Source organism: Cynocephalus volans, chromosome 8, assembly GCF_027409185.1.
Source record: "Cynocephalus volans isolate mCynVol1 chromosome 8, mCynVol1.pri, whole genome shotgun sequence".
Taxonomy (NCBI): domain Eukaryota; kingdom Metazoa; phylum Chordata; class Mammalia; order Dermoptera; family Cynocephalidae; genus Cynocephalus; species Cynocephalus volans.
The window spans coordinates 49,642,141-49,667,103 of NC_084467.1; the positions used below are offsets into that span (position 1 = coordinate 49,642,141).

Genomic DNA, 24,963 nt, shown 5'->3' on the forward strand with positions numbered 1-24,963 from the left:
CCCTCTCCCACCAAAGATGTCCAGATCCTAATCCCTTGAACCTGTGAATATGTTACCTTACATGGCAAGAGGGACTTGGCAGATATGATTAAGGTTAGAGATCTTGAGATAGGATAATCTTATCCTGGATTATCTGAGAGTGCCCAATCTAATCACATGAGCCCTTACAAGTGGGGAACCATTCCCAGCTATGGTCAGAATTGATGAGACAATGGACAAAGGATCAGAGAGATGCACCGTGAGAAGGACTTGACCTGCATTCCTGGCTTTGAAGATGAAGAAAGAGAAACATGAGTTAAGGAATACAGGCTGCCTCTGCAAATCTGAGGGAAAAGCCCTCAGTTTATAGCCAGTAAGAAAGTGGAGGTCTTAGTCCCGTAACTGAAGAGAACTAAAGCCAGCAACCTGCATGCACAAGAAATAAATTTTCCCCTGGCACCTCCAGAAAGGAATTCATTCCTGCCAACATCCTGATTTTAGCCCAGTGAAGCCTGTATTGGATTTCTGACCTAGAGCACTGTAAGATAATAAATGTGTATTGTTTAAGCCATAAATCCATGGTAATTTGTTATATCAGCAAAAGAAAACTAATATACTCTGGCTTGTAATTTTACAGATTGTAAGAAGAAGTAAAGCATATTGGTTAAGAACATGGATTTGAGGGCCAATTTGCCTGGGTTTTAATCACAGATATGCCACTTATTAGATGTGTGTTCATGGGCAAGTTAATTTAAATTCTCAAATTTCTTAATTTTCTCATTTTTTACAGGAATAATCACATAGCCACCCATATCAATTAGGAATAAAAGATTAAGCTAAAATAGAATTAAAGACTGTTAAAGAGAAACAATAATAATGTAGTTTAAAAAGAAAGACATTTATTTCTCTCTCACATCATAGTTGAAGGTGAGTGTCCCACTTTGCTGGGCATAGCTGTTTTATACAAACAAGCTGAGCCACGGCTCTGCCTTAGTCAACAAGTGGCATCCAAGGTTGCTCTATTCCCCCAAGAGCAGAAGTCTAAGGGAAGAGATCTCCCCTTAAGAAAGAGAAGTGCAAGTTCTTTTCACATTCCATTGGAAAGAGCTCAACCATTACTAGTAACTTTTCCCCCATGTTCTTGGGGTACCTTGCTGTAGTTCTAACAATAGTGATCATTTACTAAATACATACTCAATCTTTTCAGATCTTACATCTAATCTTTAAAACCAAGCATGTTAGATAAAAACTATACCTATTTTATAAGTAAGAAAACATTGGCCAGGTAACTTCAAAGCTTATACATTTTACATTTAACCAAAGTATCTCTCCCATTTAAATAATATGTAAAGCTAAAGAACAACCACAAATTAAGAACAGAAATAATCAAGGAAAACTAAATAGGAGTCTAACCAGGGAGGCAAGTGGAATGAACATTAGACAGGATAGAGTCAGGGTACTGGAGGCTCTAAGGTAGCTCTGCCACTCTCTACCTAACTGGAGTAAATATATTTTCTTCTCTGGGCTTCAGTTTCCTCATTTGTAGAATGGGTGTGTTGGACTAAATGACCCACCAAGCTCTTTCCAGCTCTGATATTCTGTGATTCTACCTGGCACACAGTGAAACAAAAAATATGTAAGCGGGAGGGGAGAAATGGGTGTTTTTAAAAATTGCTCTAAATAAGGAAATAGCAAGAGTGTAGAAAGCCATGGTGACCTATATGAGGAAATCAGTTGAGCCTCCTCACAGGCTCAGAAGACAGGCTACAACTTGCTGGGTAAGTCACACCTGCTCCTTACATTCCTTCCAAGGGCAGCTCCAGGCCTGAGCGCAAGGCAATGAACAGTAGGTTTTGGAGGGGAAATTCTGGAGGTGGATGATAACCTCCTGCTGATAGCTGGTTCTGGAGTCCTGTCCTCAGCAAAGTCAAGCTGAGTTTCAAAACAGAAGCATAAGGGGCTCTTTCTTGGAAGGAGTGAGTAAGACAGGTGTCTCGACCTGCTAGGTGCATGGGATAGCAGCAACCTGGACTAGAAAGTCAGCACTGAAAGTCCTAAATCCTGGGTTTCACACATGAAGGATGTGTGCTCATGAATTTATTCAACCTCTCTGGACCTCAGTTTTCTGATGTGTGATGTGAATATAACCGAGTGAAGAGAAAATCTAAAATATACTGAACTTGCTAGGTGTCCAGATTGTTCAAGGCACTCACATCAATTACCTTCATTTAATCTTCACAACAGTGAGAGAGGGATTTGTAGTTCCATTTAACAGATGGGGGAACAGGGGAATTAAGTGATGTCCTGGCCCAGCGAAACAGAATTTGAACTCAGGTTTGTCTACATCTCAGTTAGTTCCAGTAAGTCAATGTCTCAAAGAAGATTATACATATGAAAGCGCTTTGTGAACTGTAAGTGCTATAAAATGCAAGGAGTCATAGTCCCAAATTAATGCAGAAACGTAATTATTCAGGAGTGACATTCCGATGGAGGCATGGGCTTTTTCAGAGAGCTCCTTTGTTCAGCTGCCCACTCGATCCTTAATCTGTTTATTTTCTACTCTCAAAACAATGAGGCTTTCTAGTTCCAGCTGTGCCACGGAAATATGAATCTTGAGAAGTCACTTGCTCTTTTCATCTGTGAAATGAGGGGTCAGAGCTGATCTCCTAGGTCCCTTCCACTGAAGCATTTAGTGACTCAGGAAAGCGGGAAGCACCCAGGGAGCCCGAGAGCGGAGAGTGTCGCTTGCACTGCTACACAGCCCGTTCTAACCTTAAGCACTTCAGTCATCCTTCCCACTGTGGGGGAGCCAGCCCATTCCCACCCTCTTTTGAGCGTAAAAGTAAGTCTCTTTTGAGCCTGAAAGAATGTTTGGCGACAAAAAAAAAAAAAAAAAAAAAAAAAAAAGGGCCGAGCCCGTGGCGCACTCGGTAGAGTGCTGCGCTGGTAGCGCGGCAACGCTCCCGCCGCGGGTTCGGATCCTATATAGGAATGACCGGTACACTCACTGGCTGAGTGCCGGTCACGAAAAAACGACAAAAAAAAAAAAAAAAAAAAAAAAAAAAAAAGAATGTTTGGGACCTGGAGTGGCTGCAGGTTTTGAGATCTCTGGAGATCCTAAAGTATCCCCCCCACCACTGCCTACTAGACACAGCCCCCAGTGGCAAAGATAGGGGCTGAGAGCTAACTCCCTGCCAATTCTTACTGGTGTTTCAGTCTTGAAAAGTTGGCATGGACTGGAGAGTCAGGGTGGGAGGAGGGGCATGAGATGGATTCCAGGGGAAGTCCTGGATCTAGCTTATTTCTTGTGAATACCTGATATACCAGCCACTCCCTCTTTTATACATGCCCATTGTTGCATCAATTTCCCAGTAATTGCGGTAACTTGTTTACCTGTAGCCTGTTCCACAGCAGCACACTCGGCTTCACATAAACAGATGTGAATGGGTAAAAAGGAGGAGATAAAAGTGAAGGAGACAGGTGGCTAGTTTTCACAGCTGATAGGAAAAAAAGTCTTTAAAGCACAGTAAAATCTTAGGAAAACAAGCTGTACACACACAGCCAGAGCACAGGACCCACTACAGACTGGCTGTAATTATGTGGGAAAGTCATCTAACCTCTCTTAGAGCCACAACACTTTGAAATTAAGTAATTTGCCCAAGGAATGAATGTGAATAATACCACTTATTTCAGAGTACGGCTGAGATTCAAAGGAGATACAGCTCATGAAACAGTTTTCCCTCTCCCCAGGTGAGAAGTCTTAGGGAAAACCAAAAGTTAGCCTCCTCCCTCAAACTCACCCTCCTGCCATCTGAAGTTTTTCAAATTATCTTATTAGAAAGAACAGCATTTATATCAGCAAATTAGGATAGCTCAGGAAACACCAGAGTGGCAATATGAAATGCCTGCTTCTGCAAAGAGTTAGAATTTGAAATAAAATATCTGAGTCATGGTTAATTAGACAGAGAAGACCAAAGTGGTATAAATCTGGAGGAAGTTTTCACAAACTCCATCTTCTGGTTTGTGGCTTTCCCATATTTTATTATAAATATTTCCCATATTTTATTATTTATTTATTTTATTTCCCATATTTATTCGTGTTTTTAAAAAAAGTCACAGCAGTATTATCAAAGACAACATATGTACAAACAATTTACAAAAGGAAACATTACTAATATCATCCGTAATAAGGGCGAGCTGAAGAATAGATGCTGAGTTTCTGGGGCAGAATCTGCTCTCAAAGATATCTAAAATGTGTTCAGGCGTCTGAAATAGGCTTTCTTTCCTGGTGATAAGCATAAATGGTGGGCATTACAAATGATGGTAAATGAGGATACTACATAGGCCCAATTAACAAAATCCTCTTCTTGTTGGGAAGGCCATGATACAAGTGGAGCTTATCAAATAACTTAAACCCAAGACAGCGAACACGCTGTTTCCCGTCTAAACTCATTTAAACTTTCAAGATGGATTCCGTCCCTTGCAAGCGATGCTGGATTGTTATACAAACACTTGGTTCTTACACATAACACTGAGCCATCCTCTCCTCAGCTCTTCCAGTCGGTTTCTCGTTGTTAGACCAAAAGGGAAAGAATTTTAGAAATGCTTCTTTCAAGACAGAAGTCAGAAAGAGAGGTGACCCTGAGTGAGACCAAGGTCTATTAAATTTGGTGTGTGTGGAGAGGGGAGGAAGAGGGCACTGATTTGGGAGGACAAACGTCTCCTTTGGGCCAGGATCTGGAAGCATGACTCACCCTGGTCTGGGACAATGCCCGGTACCCCAGCCCACAGACGGCCCCCCGGGTACCTACAAGCTCGGTTCCTTTCTCAACTCCCCCAGTTCCTTGATCTCCACCTTCTTGTACTTCCCCGACTTCCTCCGGTTGCTGATCACCAGGACGGCCACGCCGGCGACCAGGGCCACCACGACCACCACGATGACGGCAATGAGGCCGGCGGTGAGGCGCTTCATGGAGAACCTGGGGGGCTTCTCGTCCAGGTAGTAGATGAGCGTCCGCTCCACCAGCAGGGGCTCGCCACGCACGCGCACATCCAGGCCGCCGCGGCCCGGGAACAGCGACTCTCCCTTGACGTCCCTCTCGAAGTAGTAGGCGGCGTCGGCAATGTCCACGTCGCCGGGGTCCTTCTGCGACGCGTTCTGCCGCAGCTCGATCTGGACGGTGGGCTGTTCGTAGTGCACGGCAGCCACGAAGCGGGGGTGCAGCAGGTAGCGCTCGCGGAAGAGCCGCCGCAGCTCGGCTTCCAGGTCGGAGTGGTTGAAGGCGCGGGCGGCCGGGCGGTGGCGCAGGTCGATGAGGATGTGGTGGGTGCGCACCAGCTCGTCGCAGTGCAGGCTCAGGTCGCCCTTGTCGGTGCGGCGCACGCCCACCGAGTTCACGCACCAGCACACCGACGTCTGGTTGCACTGGCGCGCCTTGAAGCGGCCCTCGTGGTCGCAGTCGGGGTCGTAGAGGCCGTCGTTGTCCACCAGCGCGTGCTCGCTGGGTCGCACCAGCGCGCGGCCGCTCTTGGGGGCGCTCATGCGCGCCTTCAGCAGCAGACACTTGGAGGTCAGCGTGGCGCAGTCGACCGCGACGCCCGAGCCCACCGCGCGGCACTGGCAGCGGCCGCCGGGGCCGTCGGGGCTGCACACGGTCATCTTGTTGGTGGGGCACGTGCAGTTGCCCTGCGCGGCCCCGTGGCCGGTCAGCGCCGCCAACACCAGCAGCGGCAGCAGCGCGAGGCCCGGGCCCCGGGCCATGGTGCGGCGGAGGAGCGCGGACGGGACGCGGGCGGACGGGGCGCGGGGCTGGGGCTCCGGCTTCTGGGACCGTCTGCGGGCGTCTGCCGCCCGGCCGCCCCCTCCCGCTCTTATACTCCGCCCGACCTGCCCGGCTGGTTCGGCCGCGACTGGCCTGCTGGTATTTGGGTGACACATCCCGCCCCCCCTCGCCGTCCCACGGAAGGCTCGGCCGGCTCTGTGCCGCCCGCGATAGGATCAGGGGAGGAGCAGCCGCTCCCGCCTCCTCCCCACCGAAAGCCCGGCAGGGGAAGACCGATACTCACCTGCCCGCGGCCCGCCCCCCGCCGCCGGCCCCGCCCGGGCTCGCCCGCCTCGGCGCGTCGGAGGCAGGACTCAGGGGGTTCGGTGAAAGGTGAGGCTCGTCACGGTCACGCTCCTCCCGCACGTCCCCAAACCCCTTCCTCTTCTCTCTCCCTTTCCCAGCCCTTATCCCTCCCTGAAGTTCTTCACTCCTTCCCTTCTTCCCCAGTTCTCGTAACAGCACGCGTCTATACAGCGTGCACTTCACACACGTGGTCTCCTCCCCACGCCAGTCCTAACAGGTATGGACATCTGTCAGACCCATTTCATAGGTGACGAGGACGAGGCTTAGACACCCAAGTCACCCAGCCACCAATTTCCTCAGACTGCGGGGGAGGGGTCTTTGGTATCCTGCCTGGCTGTTAAGGGGATCTGAAATAAATGCTGGGGAAACACAGAGGCGCAGAATCGGAGGAAAAGTGAAGGGAGCAGTTCTGTTACCACGCCACGGGTCAAAGCCAGGTGTACTGGTGTCCAGTGTACTGAAAGTTCTGTTCATTCTTTCCTTTCCTTCACCCCCCCCCCCCCAATTTATGTATATACTTGGTATAGGGAGATGAAAAGGAACAAATTCTTAAAGAACCAGAAGACTATGAGGAGTTCTTTGTACACTTGGATTCTAAAAAAGCCAATCAACGCTTTTCTTTTTCTGTATTCCATGCAAGTAGCTGAACTACTACGAATAATGAAAGAATGAAGCGTGTGAGAAATTGCTTGTCTGCCATTATGTGGCTACTTTAATGGGAGAGTGGGGTTGCAATCTCTTTTTGAATCACTGAGAAAGTCCAGGGTTTTGAAGCTGTGGTAAAATTAACAATAATTAGCAAGCTGTAATTATTCCCAGGTCCTCCATCAAAGCATATTTTATGGATTCAGCATTTAATGTACACCACCAGTAGTGCAAGGGTGTTGTTTAGCATATGAAAGCCAGCTGAGCCTCTGTCCCATTAATTTTCAAGCAATTCCTGAGGCAGGTAGATGGAAATATATTCTGCCTTTAAAGGTAGAGGAAGTGGAGACATGTGAGGGGCAGTTTCTTACCCACAGACACCAGCGGTTGTGGGGACACTCCTCTGCTGTCTGTCCCCGTTGTCTCCATTCAGGTCCTCCTTTGACCAGTAACCTAGTCCAGTTTTTTGGTTTTTTTTTTTTCACTTCCACAAGCCCAGTCCACCCTGCTTCAGAGAAGGCTTTCTAAATCACAAATCTGTGCCCATCTCCTCTTTGCTCAAAATCCTTCAAGCCCAGTGTGTGGGGGTGAGGGGGGTGGGGTGAGATGAGGGTGCTCTTGTCTTTTAGGATAAAATTCCTATTTCTTAAATTAGCATAAAAGATCGTTCCTATACCACCTTATAGATAAGCTACTTAACTTTACTATGCCTTAGTTTTCTCATCTGTAAAATGGAGATAATAGAAATACCTACCTGACAAGGTAAGCTGAGAATTAATGCAGGTAAACCACGTGAAAGGGTATCTGTTCTAACAGTATTTGCACATAGTAAGCAATGGATAGGTGTTAGCTATTGTCATAGTTATCATCTTGTTCCTGCCAAGCTCTCCAGCCTTCTTCATGTTTTCAAGCCTTTGCAAATTCATCTGCCTGGAGTCTCTCTTTCTTTATCTATTTAGTGCATAATTATATTTTTCTACTCAGCTCTTAGGTCACCTCCAGGAAGACTTCCTTGATGAGGTCCTACCCATTGCACCCAAGGATATGCCTTCTCTCCATGTTTTCCTAATCTTGTCCATGCTAGGGTGGCATGTACACTAACTTTTCTGGGCTTCTGTCCCCCATCTGTAATATGGGTATAAAAGAGTCTATTTCATGGGTTATTCTGAGAATCAGATCTAAATAGATGAGATAGTAGATACCAAAGTTTTGCAAACTCAAGCCTCTATAAAAATGTTAGATTGCACTTTTATTTTCAAAATATCTGTCCTGTCTTCTCATTTTTCCAGCTATTGACTAGTTAGCCACAATCCTCTTTAGATGACAGAGCCACCCGCTTGTCATTCCACTGGGTCCAAGGCTGGCAAGAGGAAAGGGTTCTTGGGGCTGAGGAATGTATGTGATGGTATCATTGACTACTTAGCTAGGATGGCCCCAAATGGCTATGCATTATTGGGGCTAGTGCTCCAAGGTCTCTAAACCTGTCTTTTCCAATTATGGTAGGTACTGGGAATATGCAGATAGAAGGAGCCCTGCCTCCATATCCTCTGTGGAAGATGGAGTGAACCAAAGATAACCTCCAAATCTCCCCCTTTCCTTAAATCCTGTCATTCTGCCAGGCTTTCTCCAATAGGCACACAAATACTGTGATGAGTTCATTCAGTAAACACAGCCCCATCTCTGATTCTCCCTTCTTTCTTCATCCATTTCCTGTCTAGTTCTCCAAAATATCATGTATTAGGTTTAACTCTTGGCATTTTTTTAAATTTTAATTTTTAAATATTTAATGAAGGCATTTCATCAACTTAGTCTTGTCAAGTGTTTATAAGGGGCAGGAACCGCATCCGAGCACTGTAGCCTCAGCACTGGCGTATATTAGGCACTAAGTACTGTTTATTGGATTAATTATCATTGAGTTTTGCCCAGAATGTTACAGTATTCTCCTAGGAGTGTTCATGTTGACCATTTCAGTTCTTCTTTCCTAGTCATGTCTCACCGCTTACCCCAGCCATGAATTTCTATCCCTCCCCTAACTCACCTTCCAAACACCCAGTTTCAAGGAAGACTGAGTAATGATGCCATGAGTGTCACTTTTGCTTTTATGCATGATATCAAACTTTTATCAGTCTTGTAGACTGTAGGGAAGAGGGATGTGGTCTAATGAGGCAAGGGTTCTATAGGCAAGTCATGTAGTGTGGTTGAGAGAAAATGGACTTCGGACCCAGCAAGACTTAGACTTAAATTCTGGCTTCACACCACTCACTGGCTGTGCGGTTTTGAGCAAGTCATTTAACCACTCTGACCCTCAGTTTCCTTAACTGTAAAATGGGGATAATAATGCCTACATTGCCCGAATGTCTGTGAAAAGGATCATTTTTCCACCATGTTATTAAGAACATGCTTTTCCTACATTGAACTTCACACTTGAGCTGTTCTTGTGCTGTGTTTCATAAACTGCGGGTGATTATCTGGTTCTCCTTGGTATAAGACCAATACCAACATGTCAGTTTATATTAAAGGGTATGATTTATAAAAACAAAACAAAAATAAAACTGTGTTTGATTGATTAAAGAAACCCAACCCTTACCATCCAGAATTATTTTAATGATTCAAGATAAAGAATATAATATACCCAACACAGTGTTTGGTGTGTTCTACGTAGAATAATCTTAGCTATTATTATCAACCATCTCAGGTGTGTGAAGATGCTTTGAGATCATTAAAGGGTTCTGCACAAAGCCAGTGATTATGGGGACTGCTGAAGATCAAGTCCAAGGATCTGGGTGCTAGCGGGGAAAGCTGCCTGAGAGCCTCCACCATCTGGACCCCCAGGAAGCAGGACTATGTAGAATATCTAGATACAGATAGTGCTTTTGTATATTGATTTCCATTATCTATTATCTGTTGAATCCCTACAATACCCCTGGGGAGTAGGCAGGGAAGATATTATTATCCTTATTTTACATATGTAGAAACAAAGGCCTTGGGAGGGGGAGGGAAGGACAAGCCTTTGGTCACATGCTCATACGCAGTGAGGCCAGGCTAGATTCCAGGTCTCCTAGCTGCAGATATATATTGAAATTAACAAAGATGGAAGTACAGAGGGATGTTCTTTCTTTCCTTTACTTGTACAAATATTTTCAGAAAGTTCTGTTTTCGTGGAGAATGAACAGGTAGCTAATGTGTAGGGCACAACTGTGAGCCCACACCTAGAAACCCTAGGACTTGGGCCATTAACCACCAGTTCCTCCTACTTTGGAGTGGAAGTGGTCGCTCGTGTCTGCTCTGCTGCAGGGAAACAGCCTGTGTTTAAAGAGTTCTGTGCTGCCACTTATTAGCAACTTATTAGCCAGGGCCCCTGGGCAGGTCCTTCCCTGGGGCTTCCTTTTTTTCCAAACAGGGATGATGGCGATCTCTTAGAGATGTTGTGAGGATCCAGTGGCATGATATCTGTGAGGCTGCCCAGTGTGTGTCGGGAAGAACCCTGGCTCTTCTTTCTGGCCTGACTTGGTCAACTTCAGCCTCTGTAAGGAGTGTCTTTTGAGACAGTGAGCAGCGTCTTCCTCCTCAGGCGGAGCTTGGAGCCGAGCAAGCAGGAGGTCGTTCAGCCAGAATGCAGAACATGTAGAAAGAGAAGTCAGTTGTGGTGATTGTTAGCTCAGGATGGAGGAAGGAAACCTCAAAAAACGGAAGAAAGAAAGAATAGGAAGTCAGCCCAGGGGCTGGGGAGTGGGGTGCAGAGAATGGTATAGACAAGGGGTACACAGCTTATCTTTAATGTTTCATTTTTTAAAAAATGTACCTCAAGTTTTGCAAAATCTTAGAATTCAAAAGAGCCAGGGGATGGGTAATCTCTCTGTATTTTCTTGTTTCCTTAAAATGTTCATAATAAAAAAAAGTCAAGTCAAGTCAATCCCTCAAAGTAAGTTTTGGAGCAAGTATTTGGGGTAAAGTTTTTGGTTTTGCTTCTATGTGTCTTTCTCTCCATTTCCATAGTTTCTATTATTAATATAAACTGCCATTTGTTGATCACCATGTTATAAATTCCTTATAATCTCCCCCCCACCCCCAACAACTCTATAAAATAATTATGTTTGTCCCCATTCACCTGATCAGGAAGCTGAGGCTTAAGGTCACACAGCTAGGAGTCAGTCAAGGAGGGATTTGAACCCAGGTCTGGTGATACAAACATTTTTCCATGACACAGTTTAGTCTCTTGCTGAAGGGTCTGGAAGGAGCAAGAGTAGGTCAAAAACATTAGAATGGTAAACCAGGTGTGGTTTGGGTCCTGGCTGCCTAGGGAATGATTGATCTTTTCACTTTTCTGGGGAGACAACACGTTTCTGTTTGTACTTGTTTGGGTGAGGCATTACTCAGTTCTTTTAGGAGAGGTTGGCTGTGACATCTACGGTGCTGCTGTGTTTTTGTAGTTCACCCAGATTTGAAAAGTGACTGCAGTTTCACCTTAACAGTGTGTGTCATGGTTTCACTTTAGTATCCACTGTTCATAATCTTCTCTTCGTGATCTCCTTGTTGCAAATTGCAAACATAAATGGCTCCCTCCATCCTGGTCTCTTTCTCTGGGGGTAGCTGCCTTCTTTCCCAAGGGCTTTACCCCTGGAGAGAGGGAGCCAGTAAAACACCCAATAACCGTACTTATTTTGTCATTAATCTCACTGGGTCCAACAGTGTACAGAGAGATTTGGCAACAAATGAAGCGAGATTGGGAAATCTTGTCCCTATATTCCTGAGGCAGCCACGCTGCTCGAATCCCACATTGATGAGTCATGGCACTTCCTTTCCCAGGGCTGGCCAGGTGATGTGGAAAGCCCCATTGAGGGGGTGCAGAGGTGTTTGCTGTTTCTAAGCATTTCCAGCTGTTCCAGAGGTAGGGCAGGTGGCGAGAGGCCTCAGATGTGCTGCTGCCACCCCTAAACCAGCCTATCTTTCCAAGCAGTCCTGATCCAAGTGATGCTTCTTAGAATTATTGAAAGGGATCTTAGGGACCAGGTATTCCAATCTCCCACCCAAAGAGAGGAATTCCTTCTTCAAATCCTAAACAGGTGCTTATGTGCTCACTACCTATGATGATGTAATGTCCTTCCTCCCACAAGACAGCCCATTCCGGTCCGAAGCAGCTTTACTAGAAAATTTATCATAATATTTAGGGAAGTCTGCCTCTGTAATTTTCACAAACTGATCTAAATTTCTGCTCTTGGAACAATAAAGAGTGAGTGATTTTCACCTTCCATGCACTGGTTCCTCGGGTCTTTGAAGCCAGCGCCCCTGTTCCCCAGCTCTTTCCCCTCTCCTGCCCTTTCCCTGCCTCTCCGGTTGCCTTTCTCTAGGTGAAACATCCCCATTCTGTCACGCTTCCTCCTGTGGCAACCTCACAGCCTGGGTTGTGGCACAGTTTCCATCAGTGGCCCAGCCCAGCAAATGACGTCACATGACCAGGCAGTCTCGAGAGATACCAGGAGAGGGTTCTGGGGAAGCTGTGAAGGAGGTTTTGCTCCTGCGGTTTTGCCTCTTTGCTTCTCTGCCTAGGACAGCAGGAGTAACCCGAACTTCCTCTTACCGATCTACGAATTTCCTCTTTCCTAGGAGCAGATGTTTTCTGGGCAATACTTAGAATATCTACAATTTATTGAGAGCCTACTGTAGGTCAGCAGCTCAACATGTGTTACCTCTGTCCTTGTGACATCTAAATGAAGTTTTGTTATTCTCACTTTATTATAAGGAAACTCAGGCAAAAGGGCACCTGCCCAAGAATACACAGATGGTAAATGGTGGAGCTGGTATTCACATTCATTTTTGTCTGGGTCTGAAAGTAGGCCCTTTCAGTGACACTGTGCTGCTGCAGGCCATATGAATTTCCTGAATCTAAATGTTTAAAAATCTACCACTCAAGCACAAGTTCACTAGTGTACAAGTTTAAACTACATCCCAACCTTGTTCTTCTGCTGAATCAGAACATCAAAAATGGTCTCCGACTTAATCCGAGAAATGATAAATCTTCGATTTTATCTAACAAACAGTTTTGCTCTCTGACATCTTGGTTGAGCCTCGCCCTTTTGGGAAGGCAGACAAGGTAGTATAGGCAGTGCGTGGATAAATGAAGTGCAGGTGAGTGGTCTATCCAAAGTGAGAGAGCAGGACAGAACCTTCCAGTCGCCTGGCTGGAGACACTTTTCCTTAGCATTTGTGCTGCCCTTCCTTTGGGCACAAGCACCCCAAGCCTCCTCCCTGCCTGGTGTGCCCTTCTGCTGCTCCCTGCCTCTGCTGCTGTCCATCCTGAGACGTCTCTAGTCACATCAGTCCAGGGCTGAGTGTACTGAAGGGCTTGCCTCCACTCCTACTCTCAGCAGTTACGCTTCCCTAGACTCACACCAGGATGGAAGTAGAGGCGAGGAGGGGTGGGGGACAGGAAAAGTCTAGCAAGAATGAGAAGGCGAGAAAGAGAACACTTCATTGTTCTCTAATTCTGGGAGGTATGGCCCCGAGACAAAGGACAAGAGAGTCCCCTTTGTTCCTCGGGCCTACGTGGGATGCAAGAAACTGGATTCATTTCTTTGGATTCATGTGAGAAGTCCTGGCTCTATCAGCTGAACTTCAGCTTAACCTTTCAAACCATGACTGGTGGGAAAAATGAGGACTGCCCTCAAAAGCTTTTCCAAGATCATGGGAGGCTGCCAATTGGTAGGCAACCGGGAACCAACAACTAAACTGCTTGGCACCCGCCACCTTCTTCCCACCCACACTACTGATTTTTTGTACATCCATGCAGCCGTCTATTCATTCATCTATCCAGCCAGCCAGACAGACATCCTTAATTGATTTCCAGCCTTTACTGGGAGCCTACCAAGTACTAGGCCTGTACTAGGCCAAGGGGAGGGAAGCAATTAACACCAAAGCCCTGACTCTGACGAGCTCACAGTCCGCACAGCAACTACCACCTAGGGGAGTTCAATACATACTTGTTGAATAAATAACATAGAACGTGAATTATAAAAGCATATGGGTTATAAACCATAGTTCCTTTTTTCTTCACTAATACAGATTATTTACCTAGAATTGCAGAATACATCAGCAGAAAAACCTAACTTGTCTGTTTTTTTCAGTGGTGGGTATGCAGAGCTTTGGGGGTGAAGGCAACACAACCCCATAGATAACACTTGCATTTATAAAAAGACAACTGAAATAACATTTGGACAGAAAAGACAACATAAAGAGATAACATTTAAGGAAAAAATGACAACCCAAATAGATAGCATCAAAGAATGCTGAAGCTGAAGATGACCCTCCAGGAAAGCTAGTCCAGTAGTTCTAATCTGTTTTAAGTCATGGAACCCATTTCTGAGGAAAGTGTTGGGTTTTCTCCTCAAATAAATGCAGCTGTACACAAACACACCATATTTCGCACAGTTTCCACTGGGACTGTCACAGACTCTCTGAAGTTTATTCATTTCAAGGACCCTCCCACCCTCCGTTTAGAATGAGCTCTCTGATGGCATCCATCACCCTCACCTCATTTAACAGGGACAGTGAAATGACTTGTTCAAGGTTACATGGCCAGTTGGTGAAAACATTAGGCAGTTAGGTCTTAAGAAGGAACTCAGAAACCAGCTGCCTGGGTTCAAATCCTGACTTCACCATTTACTAGCTATTTGACCTCAATAAATCACTTAATCTCCCTTTGCCTCTGTTTGCTTATCTGTAAAATAGAGATAATAATAGTAGCCTACTTCATAGGATTATTGTGAGGATTAGGAGTTAATCCATGTTAAAAACTTGGAGCAGAGGTTAGCGAACTGCTTTTGTAAGAGGCCGGATAGTTTAAGCTTTGTGGGATAAGAAGTAAAATTCAAGATGATTAAACATTCTTAGTTCATGGACCATAAGAAAACAGGTTTTGTCTAATGGTCTGTAGTTTGCAAACCCTTAGCTTAGAGCAGCTTCAGGCACACAGTAAGCTCTCAATCAGTGCTAGCTTTTGATATTCAAACCAGGGCTCTTTCAACTGCTGTGAACTGCTTAGGCTCTAACTAGCATAAATAACAACAGGAAACAAAGTGCTGGCCAAACAACTTGGGCAACATGTTTGTTAAAAAATAAGCCAAGCTTACCAAGATGTAAGTCTCCTGCTCCTCCCTGTTTGAGAGCTTTCCCATTCGTGTCCAGCTCCATAGGCAAAGCAGCCAAAGCTGTAATTATTTTCAGGGAAGCCTCAAGTCAGGTGCCAAGTCAAGGCAGGTGGGAGGGGCTGGAATGAAGATCACAGGTCTTGGTTTCTGGACAGAGGTAGAGACATGGGAAGGGAAAGGGGGCCCATCCCACAGCTACCAGTGTTCCAGGCCCTGGAGTGCTCTGCCATCTTCCATCTGCGGGGTGCTGGGAACATCCTTTCTCTTGCAGCTGTAGGAGGCCAGCCTGCGGGTCAGCCGCCTTCTGCCCACACCTACCCTACTTTAGAGCCGCCCCTTCTGGGGCAGCTCCAGTCACAAACTCAGCCACAGTTTGTGAGTTAGAAGGGACCCCATGATCTATTGCCAGTTGCCTCACTTTACCTATAGGAAAATGAAGGCCTAGGTTGGGGAAGTGAGATCACAGAGCAAGCATAGCCCCTCTGGTACTAGAACATGGTTCCTGCCTCCAGGGCGGTGCTTTTCTCCTGCCTGTGTTCGGGCAGGTTTCTGTCCTTGGCATATAATAGAAATACAGCAGTTGCCCAGCTCAATTTTTATGCTCCTCAGGGTGCAGCTGGATTCTACCTGGAATACACTCTGTCCTTTGCATGAGCTCCTTCCATGTGCCAGGATCTGTGTTGGGCCAAAAGATGAAGAAAGAGCCAATGTCTGCTTTCCAGGAGCTCAATTTACAATTTGGTGTGATCATTGGTTAGTTTGCACATGTATTCATTCATTCATTGGTTGGTTTGCACATGTATTCATTCATTCATTCAGCAAACAGTCCTGAGTGTGCACTTTGTGTCAGGCAATGCCCTAGGTGCTGGGAATGCAGCATTAATCAAATCTCTGCCTTTTTGGAAATTATGATGTGGTAGGGGAGATAAACAGTAAACAAATACATAGACACAGTAGTGTGCAGGTAGATGTTTGACAACAGATTCTCCAGAAAAAAAAAAGAGTACTCTAATTTGTAGCCTTTGGTGATTTTTTTTGGCCTAAATACCCTCCCCGTGGCTAATTCCAAGCTACCAACATGGTGTCACTGAACACCGATTTGGGAGAGAGACATGCAATTGGCTGTTGCAGCACAGCACTGCATAGACACTGTGACAGAGGATACATGCTTTGAGGGGACAGAAGTAGGTTAAGGGGACAGAGAGTGATGGAGGGTGTGCTATTTTAGATTGGCTGGTCAGGCAGCCCTTTCTGAGGAGGTGGGATGTGAACACAGACCTGAATGACATGAGGAAGACAGCCGTCTAGTGAATACTGTGGAAACGAGCACCCCAGGCAGAGGGAATAGCACTTGCGATGGCCCCACGTTGGGACCGAGCTGGGCCTGTCTGAGCAATGGTGAGAAGAAGGCTTGTCTGCAGTGAGCTCAGGACTCATCATGGGAGGGCTCAGAAGGAGAACTTGAATCCAGCAGGTACACAGGGTGGTGATGGAGGGCAAAAGTTGAGACTGGCTTTCTGGAGAAGGTGATGTTTGAAGGGAATTTTAAAATATGAGAGCAGGTCAGCCAGAAAGGTGGGCATTTGGGGCAGAGATGGAAAGAGAGAGGCATTCTGGGGAGAAACAGTTCTGTGGACAAAGGCACTGAAGGGTGAACAGAACACTACTGGCCGGGGTGTTAGGATTATGAGGCCAGCCCAGCCTGCCCAGGTGAGCCAGAACCATGTCATGTAGGACCTTGGGAGCTAATGAGTTTTCCTCTAGGGCACAGACATAGAGGCAGGCGTTTGTGAAGGTTAAACTTGACAGGGAGACACAGGAGGCAGACAGACTACTCTGGAGGCAGCCAGTCCAGGACAGAAAGGATGAGAGCCTGATTTAGGGAAGAGAGGAAGGGATGGGCTTTAATGATTTCACTAAGGGCTTTCAGGCACACCATCTTCCCTCATCTTCCCGACACCCCTGTGAGTTACAAGGGCTACCTGTTGTGGTGGGTGAAGGATGGCAGCAGAGCTTGGACGCTTCTCCCATCTCTTCCCCTTGAATGTGGGCTGGCCCCATGTCCCACTTATAGAGTACAAAAGAGGCGACTGCCAAGGCGCGGTCAGAAGCAATCTTTTTGTTTGACTTGGTCTCCTGGCATGCTTGCTCTGCGGTAAGCCAGCTCCGTATGAAAGGTCTGAGTATAAGATCCCCAGGCTGTGGAGAAGTCCCAGCTAGCCATGTGGAGAGGCCACATGGCCAGGGAGGTGCCCACCAACCTCCTGCTGTTGTAGCCCTCCCAGCCCAGGTGCCAGACATGTAATGAAAAAGCCACCTTGGACATCCAGTCCAGGTAAACCTTCAGATGAGTCCAGCCCTGGCCACTGTGATTGCAACTGTATGCAACCCCAGGCAATAGCCGAACCCCATCAGCACAGAACCCTGAGGGGTAATAATTGTTGTTGTAAGCCATTAAGGTTTGGGATGGATTATTATGCCACAATAGGTAATCTGGATACACGTGATATTATCCTCCTTTCAGATGAGGGACTGAGGCTCAGAGAGATCAGGAGGACTTGTCGAAAGTCACATGTCTGATGAGTGGTAGAGCCAGAGCTAAACCTAGGTTGCTGACCTTTAGAGCTGCTGTTTGGACTCTTTCCTGCTCTGTCATTACCATCCCCTCCCTCCCATGCCCTGGGCCTAGAAAGGTCAAGGAGGGTGGCATCCGGCCATCTGACTCCTTCTGCCTTCCCAAAGGGGAGGTCCACTCATGGAGTTTGTAGCAGCCCAGTTCTCTGGAGAGTAAGTGTGTCCCCTCCAGCATCCTGATGCCCAGGGGTGCCCCCTCCTGGCATGTTCTCATATTTTTCCCTCGTTCTATTCAAGCCCTGTTCTCAACCACCTGTCCCCTTGGGAATGAAGAAACTCACATTTACTGAGTATCATCTGGCTAAGCATTTTTACACGGTGTTAGCTCATACAATCCGCACAGCAAGCGTAGCAGGTAGGTACTGCCACAACCTGGTGGGAAACTGAGGCTCAGAGAGGGAAAGGGCCTTGCTCAGACTCACAAAACAACTGAGTTTCAGAGCCTGGATTTCAACCCAAGCTTGTCCACTCTACATCGGCATTCCTTCCACTGGAAAATGGGGCCAGTCTTTCACACGACAACATGGGCTCGTCAGGGGGTCGGGAGAAATAACTCTCATGCCCAGGCCAGTACAGCACCTGATGCATCATAAGTGATCAGTACATGCTACGCCTCCTTCCCCTTCTTTCCTCCACCCCTGCTCCCTCCCAGAGAAATTCACGGCCTGCCAAAGGGAAAGGGAATTCCTTGAGTGGAAAAATAATACCCGACACTTACTGAACTCTCTGTGGTGTAGGCTCCTGCGCCATCTAATTTAATCTTCATAAATATGCTACGAATTAGATGCAGTTATTAGCTCTACTTTACAGATGATGAAGCCAAGGCTCAGACAGATAAGAAACTTGTTCGAGATCATACAGCTGGTAAGGGATAGATTCAGGATCCCCATTCTGGTATATTTGTCTCCAAAGTCCATGCTCTTAAAAAGCAAAGGCTGCCGTAGCCCCTGACCTGGGAGCTCCCATGCCAGTGCACGCCTGGCAGGCTGCCTGATGGAGCAGGACTGGGCAGGCTGGTTAATGAGGGAACGAACTGGGGAAAGAATGAGGCCACATTCCAGGAGGCTGAAGCAAGGCAGTCCATGCATCACTTCAAACAACTCTCCTGGAAAAATACTAGCAGGGTTGGATACTCATGCCAAATAAGAAAACTGCATACACAAAAGGGATATCAGGACTGAGCAAAATATTTGACCTTCCAGGGCCATAGGCCTAAAAGGGACCAATTGTCCAGATGCACATGGGGCTGGGCCTGAGGCAGAAGCCATGGACCATGGACCTCGAGGACTTGTCCAGGTCCTACCCCTTCCCATTCCTGTCCTCAGTCTCCAGAGCATCAACTGGCCTTTCCTTCAGGCTTCCACCCCTCTATGTATGTGGCTTAAGCACACATCACATTGTTAGTAATGCATTCATTTATTTTACAGATATTTTTTGAGCACTACTTTATGTCAGGTACTGTGCCAGGAGTAGTGAAAGTGGTAATCATTACCCCCTGGACCTTACCTTCTAGCGAGAAAGTTAGACATGAAGCTAGAAAGGAACATTGTGACAGGTGACAGACAGGGTGCCATAGGAAATTACGTCCTTCTTTTCCTCTTTTCCTCCCTCCATCCCTCTCTTCTTCTCCTCCCTTTCTTGTACAAATACTTATTAAGCCCCTACTATGTACCAGGCCCAGTCCAGTTGCTAGGGATAAAGAAATGAACAAGAGAGATAAGATCCCTGTGCTCTTGGAGCTTACATTCCAGTGATGATAGGGGCATTTGACCCAGGATAGGAACACCTTGGAAAGGAACTTGGGAGCCATAGTGAAGAGTTTGAATTTTATCTGGTTGGTAAAAGAAAATCTACGATTGACTTTAGGCAAGGAAATGGTCTGAGTGGACCTGGTTTAGAAAAATCTCATTGGAAAACAGCATGGCATGAGAGGAAGGAGGTGACACTGGAGGCAGGAAGATGAGATTGGAGGCTACAGGGATAGCATGAGGGAGATGCCCTGGTGCTCTAGACCAGGCAGGGGTGACAAGAAGGAAAGAGAGCTCCTCAGCTCACTCCTACAGGGCTAGCCAGTGATGGTGGCACTCTGGACACTATGACAAAGCAGCACCTCTTTAAACTGATATTTAGAAAAATTATTATTAAAAATTGCATTCCCATTGCTTTATGTTAATTATGTGTACTGAAAATAACATTTCAAATTATCTGGAATTGTCTTTTATTTTACAATGTCTATGTCACTTATAGGTGGGTAGCAAACTGAGCTGCCATGTGGTAAGTCTAGCTACCCTGCTGGAGAAGCCCTGAGAATATGTAAAGAGGAGGAGGGCTCAGCTGTCCCCACCAGGGTGCCAAGCATGTGAGTGATGATATCCTAGGACCCTCAGACAGCCTAGTTGCCAGCTGAATACCACCGAGTCACTCCATGTAAAGCCACATGAAGCTGAGGTATTTCTTGACTGAGCCCTGCCTGAATTCATGACCTATAAATTGTGAGGTATAGTAAAATGTTTGTATCTTCAAAGCACTTTTATTGTTCATGGTATAGCAATACATAAGCAGAACAGCGTCATTTGTTGACATTTGAGGAATGCTGTATTAGTCCGTTTCTGTTGCTTATAACAAAATACATGGAACTGGTAATTTATAAGAAAATGAAATTTATTGCTTACAGTTTGGGAGGCTGGGAAGTCTAAAGTCCAGGGAACACATCTGGTGAGGGTCTTGGTGGTGACAGTGACCCAGGGGTCTCACATGGGAGAAAATGGTGGAACAGAGAGAGAGCTTCTCATGCATGTTCCTTATAAAGCCCTCAGAACCATGCCTCGGACCACCATTATTAATCCATTCACTATGGTGTGGTCCTACAATATAATCACTTCTTCAAGGCCTCACCTTTCAATTACCATAATAGGATTTCCCACTGTCAACAGTTACAGTGGGGATGTAAGCTTCAATTAGGTTGGGGTGTGGGGGACATCCAATCTACAGCAAACATCAATGCTGATAATCTCCTACACCATCTGGAAGCCTCGTCGTGTGACCCCTAAAGAGGACGCAGTGGTTGAGTCTCCAATGTCCACTCCACCCCAGATGACTGGTCCAAGCAAAACATGGTGAGATTATTTTCCTTTCCAGTGATTGTGCCAGGCAGATGCCGGGAGGCTTGGGACAAGGTGGTCCCATGAGTCATGAGGAGAGGCTCCTGGAGACTCCAGTAAAGACTCTTACATGGGCATCTAGCCTCTTTCTCTCCTTTGCTGGCTGTGAAAGAAGATACATGTGTCCCGATTACCATTGGCAGCCACCATCTGAACATAAGCGGAAGCAGACTTAGGAAGAGGCTGATGCTATTGAGGGCAGAGGGGAGAGATGGAAAGAACCTAGGGCCACAATGCCCTCATTGAATCACTGAATCAACCAACCCTGAAGCCCACACTACTGCTAGACAGCTGATATGTGAACTAATTCATGTGCTTCTAACTGAAGCTTGCTTGTGCAGGATTTCTTGCTTGTTCCTCAAGGCAACCACTGAATGCCATAGTTCCTTTCTCTGAAATATGGACATTTGGATGGTAAATTCAATTTCTTCATTTCTAGCTTATCCTGAAATCCACCTCTGCTCACTTGCTGTTGTTAAAGCCCTAGAATGGAGAATGAGAGAGAAATAATTTGATCCAACTGTCATTCAAATCATAAATTTGACTTAATAAATAAAACCCATGAAAGAAATGTATCTAAACAGTAAGAGTGCTACAAATGAATATTAATAACAACAATTATGAGAAGATAACGAATATCATTGAGGAATTACAATATACCATGCAAGCTTTTAAACGCCTTATGGATTACCTTATTTAATTCCCACAACAATTCCTTGTGGTTAGAGATATTTTAATCTCCATTTCACAAAGTAGAAGCTGAGACAGGGAAAAATTAAGTTCATTCTCCTGGGTCACACTGCAGCAAGTGGTGGAATTGAAATTTAAAGTGAGAAAGTCTAACTCCAGAACTCTGCCTGTTAATGACTATTCTAAACCAAGGAAGTAGCAGCAGAGTAGTAGCACCAAAAGAAAAAAGAAAGGCTTTCATAGACCTGTTATAAGGAGGTCCTCGAGGACTCATGGGAGAAGTGGATTTGGGGGCAAGTGGATCAATCATGAGGCCCAGGTGGACCGTCAACATCATACATGCTCATGAACAGCATTGATGTTTTATAGCTACATTACATGTTTACATGTACAGTATGTGGATTTCTTATTAATGCTTCTTTTCTATGAGACCTTTCACAGTTTAGTTTTGCTGCCCGTGGTAGTGTAGCTTGCGGGGAGTGGGACCCTCCATAATTGTGTCAAACCAAGCCTCATGGTGTATGGTTTGCCCTTGATCAGCCCTGTTTCTCCCTCTGGCCTGGCTCCCTCTTGGCTGCCTCTGAACTCTCTGTGTTAACACTTTTAATTGTAAAGTCAATTCACTGGGGCAAGATGCAGAGGGCCTGGGTATCCCAAGATGAGTTCTGCATTCTTTTGAGACAAGACCTTGCTTGGTCCCTCCATTGGCACTGGTACTTCTGTTTAGAGAAAAGGCACTTCTGATAGACTGATTTTGTGCCAGAGCCTAAGCATTACTGTGCCAACGCCCTATCTGCAATTCGGGTTTTTTTTTTTTTTTTCAGAGAAGTAAGACTTTTCAATACTATGGCTAAGCTTCCACACAGACCCAATCCTCATACAAACAAGTTGTCAGGTCAAATCCTTGGAGAAGTGAGTGTGTATTCAAAATTGACTCTTCCAAGAGCTATATGGCCAATATTGCTTCTCTGGGATTCAGTTTGTTCTGAGGACTGGGCAGTGAGCAACCTCTGAACAAAGATGATTCCCACATCTTTGAGGCTCCTGAGCATCTCATTGATCTTACAAAATTGTCAGGCATGCTCCTCAGAGTCAAATACCACAGGGAAAGAATTGCTATTGGAGACAGACCCCAGTCAGTGGGAAATGCTGTTCCTTCAGGGGAATTTGGTTCCATTCAAGGCTGCTGAAGAAAATGAGTTCTTTAGAATGAGGTGGTTTTTTCCAGATGACATCCAGGTCTGCCAGCAACGTAAGAGATCTGCTACACTTTGTATTTAGCGTATCCAGTATCTACTCCCTATAAAACAAATCCACGAGACTGCAGCCCCTCCATGTCAGAGAACTTTCCTCCAACTGATGTCTCTATTGCCTTATTATGAGCTGTTTCCACAATGCCTTCCCTTATCCTCTCCTTTGTGCATTTATTTATTTATTCATTCAACACATTCATTGATATCACATAAAGAGACTATGATGTGCCATGCACTGGGCAAGCTTTGAGGATAAAAGTGTGAATGAAGTAGATGTACTCCCTGCCATCATGGAGCTTAGCAGGGAAGACAGACACATTCCTGGAGGAATAATTTGTAATGGTAAATCCCAGAGTAATATAGTGGGTATTCTTGGCAGGGGCTGGGGACGTGGTAGGGTGTCTAAACAGACTGAGGCACGCAATGCCTTCGTAAGCAGATAAAGTCTAGCCCAAGACCTAGGGATGAGCAATGCTGGGCCAGGGGAAGAGGGAGAACAGGCTGTGGCAGATGTGGTTCACTGGTGTTCAGTATCTACTCTGACCTTCTGGTGTGTGTAGTCTGGAAAGCTAAAAACCATGTTTTCCAGGTTCCTTTGTAGCACAAGTTCTGGGTATGAATTATTTCCATCAGTCAGATGCATTCCCACAGGATTTGGAAGATGAAAGTGATGAGGTGGCCTCACCTCCCTGCTTCTGTGGCTTCTGCTGACCTGTAAGCAAGCACCATATTTATGGAGGTCGGGCTTCCCTGAGACATCTCTTGGAGTGTGGTGGCTTCCTGGTCATTTTAGCTTCCAGATTGTGGCTGTTTGCTGATTTGGGTGGTTTCCTGATCGTGGCAGACAGTAGCTGCAGGGACAGCTTCCTTATTTGGCTGCCAGCTCCATGATGTCAGAAGAGGCAGAAGCCCCTGTGGTGGCCAGAGCTGGCTGCAGATCTTGAGGTTGTCTTAGAGTCTTATTTTCCAGTTGCCATTGCTTCTGAAACCATTTAATGCCCTGTAAAAAAACAAATCCCTTTCTAACTAGATTGAGTTCTGATTCCTGCAACTGAGCCCTAAACAACTTACAAACCATAGGAACCATATACGTGAATGCCCACTAGGAAGAAAGCCGGTAGCATTCCAAGACTGTCCAGTGTGGCTGGGATAAAGCCACTCAAGGGAAGAAGGACTGGAGTTGCAAGAAATTGCTAGACCATGGAATGACTTATAAATCAGGCTGAAATGTAGTTAGGGGATGCAAACAAGAGAAAACAACACATTAGAATGTCATAGGTACTGGAATAACAGTTGACAATGCTGAAGAAAATAGGGAAGAGTGAAACCACAACTGAAAAGTGAATCTGAGAAGCTTTCCTGAAAGTGCTGGAAATTAAACTGGGCCTTGCAATGCAGGAAGGCTTTAGAGGAGCTAACAGATCCCAGCAGGGCATAGTCAAGGGTAGAGGGTGAGGTCAGTGAAACAGTGCAGGTCAAGCCCAGAAAAAGAACACACCATCGTGGCAGATGTGTGGGTGGGGGTGGCCTGAATGACAGCTAAAACCCAAAAGGATCTTCAGAAACATACTATGAAGTCTGAACTTGATTCTTTGATCAACGAGGAGCCCATCTCCATTAAAGTGCAAATGCAGGAGACTTCAGTGCCTCTTCACAGTTTCCAAAGAAAACCCAGGTGTTGTAGAAAGCTGTCACTGATGGCTGTGAAAAGCAGACCATCAGCCCTCATTTTCATCTGGCCCACTCCATAAACAGAACTGCAAAAACTAGCTCCCTCCTGCCTAAGCTGTCAGAACCCAAGGCACATCACACCAACTCTTGGTACGTCCACAGATTGCTGCAGAAGCCCCCATCTCCAGCAGGCAGGAATTCAGTGGCAGCCGTCTTCTGTCATTGCCAGCTTGGCTAGAGACAATGCTCGCTGCCCAGGGGAGGGGAGGGAAAGAGTTCTTCCCTGACCCTTTCAATTCTGTTGCCCCATTTCTGTGCAAGCCACTCAGGAGAGCCCTTCTTCTCCACCCCCCTCCCACCCCCCTTACTGTCTGTCACCCACTTCAACCCCTCAGAAATCTCACCATGGCAAATGGGCAGAGCAGGATGCAGGCCACGCTTGAGAAGGAGAACAGACTGCTTCTGGGATCAGTGGGTTGGTGATTCATGATCCAGCGGGAGGAAAATCATGAAAAGGAGTCACTTGTTCTATCTAGTACTGAAAAAGGAAGAAGAAAAAATTTGAAGTTGTCATAGCAGCATCTAAATCACCCATCATCAGCGAGTTGAAGAAATTCAGCTGTCTCTGCTGAGCTTTCAAATACACCTCGTAAGATTA

The 24,963-nt window shown here is 46.1% G+C and overlaps 1 protein-coding gene across 1 annotated transcript; it reads right to left on the reverse strand.

Annotated features, from left to right (window-relative positions):
• Positions 1-4,024: 4,024 nt before the first annotated feature.
• Positions 4,025-5,811, reverse strand: TACSTD2 (tumor associated calcium signal transducer 2). The gene has a single exon (XM_063106409.1). It carries the CDS (start codon positions 5,738-5,740, stop codon positions 4,787-4,789), a length of 954 nt encoding a protein of 317 aa, XP_062962479.1. The 5' UTR covers positions 5,741-5,811; the 3' UTR covers positions 4,025-4,786.
• Positions 5,812-24,963: the final 19,152 nt, after the last annotated feature.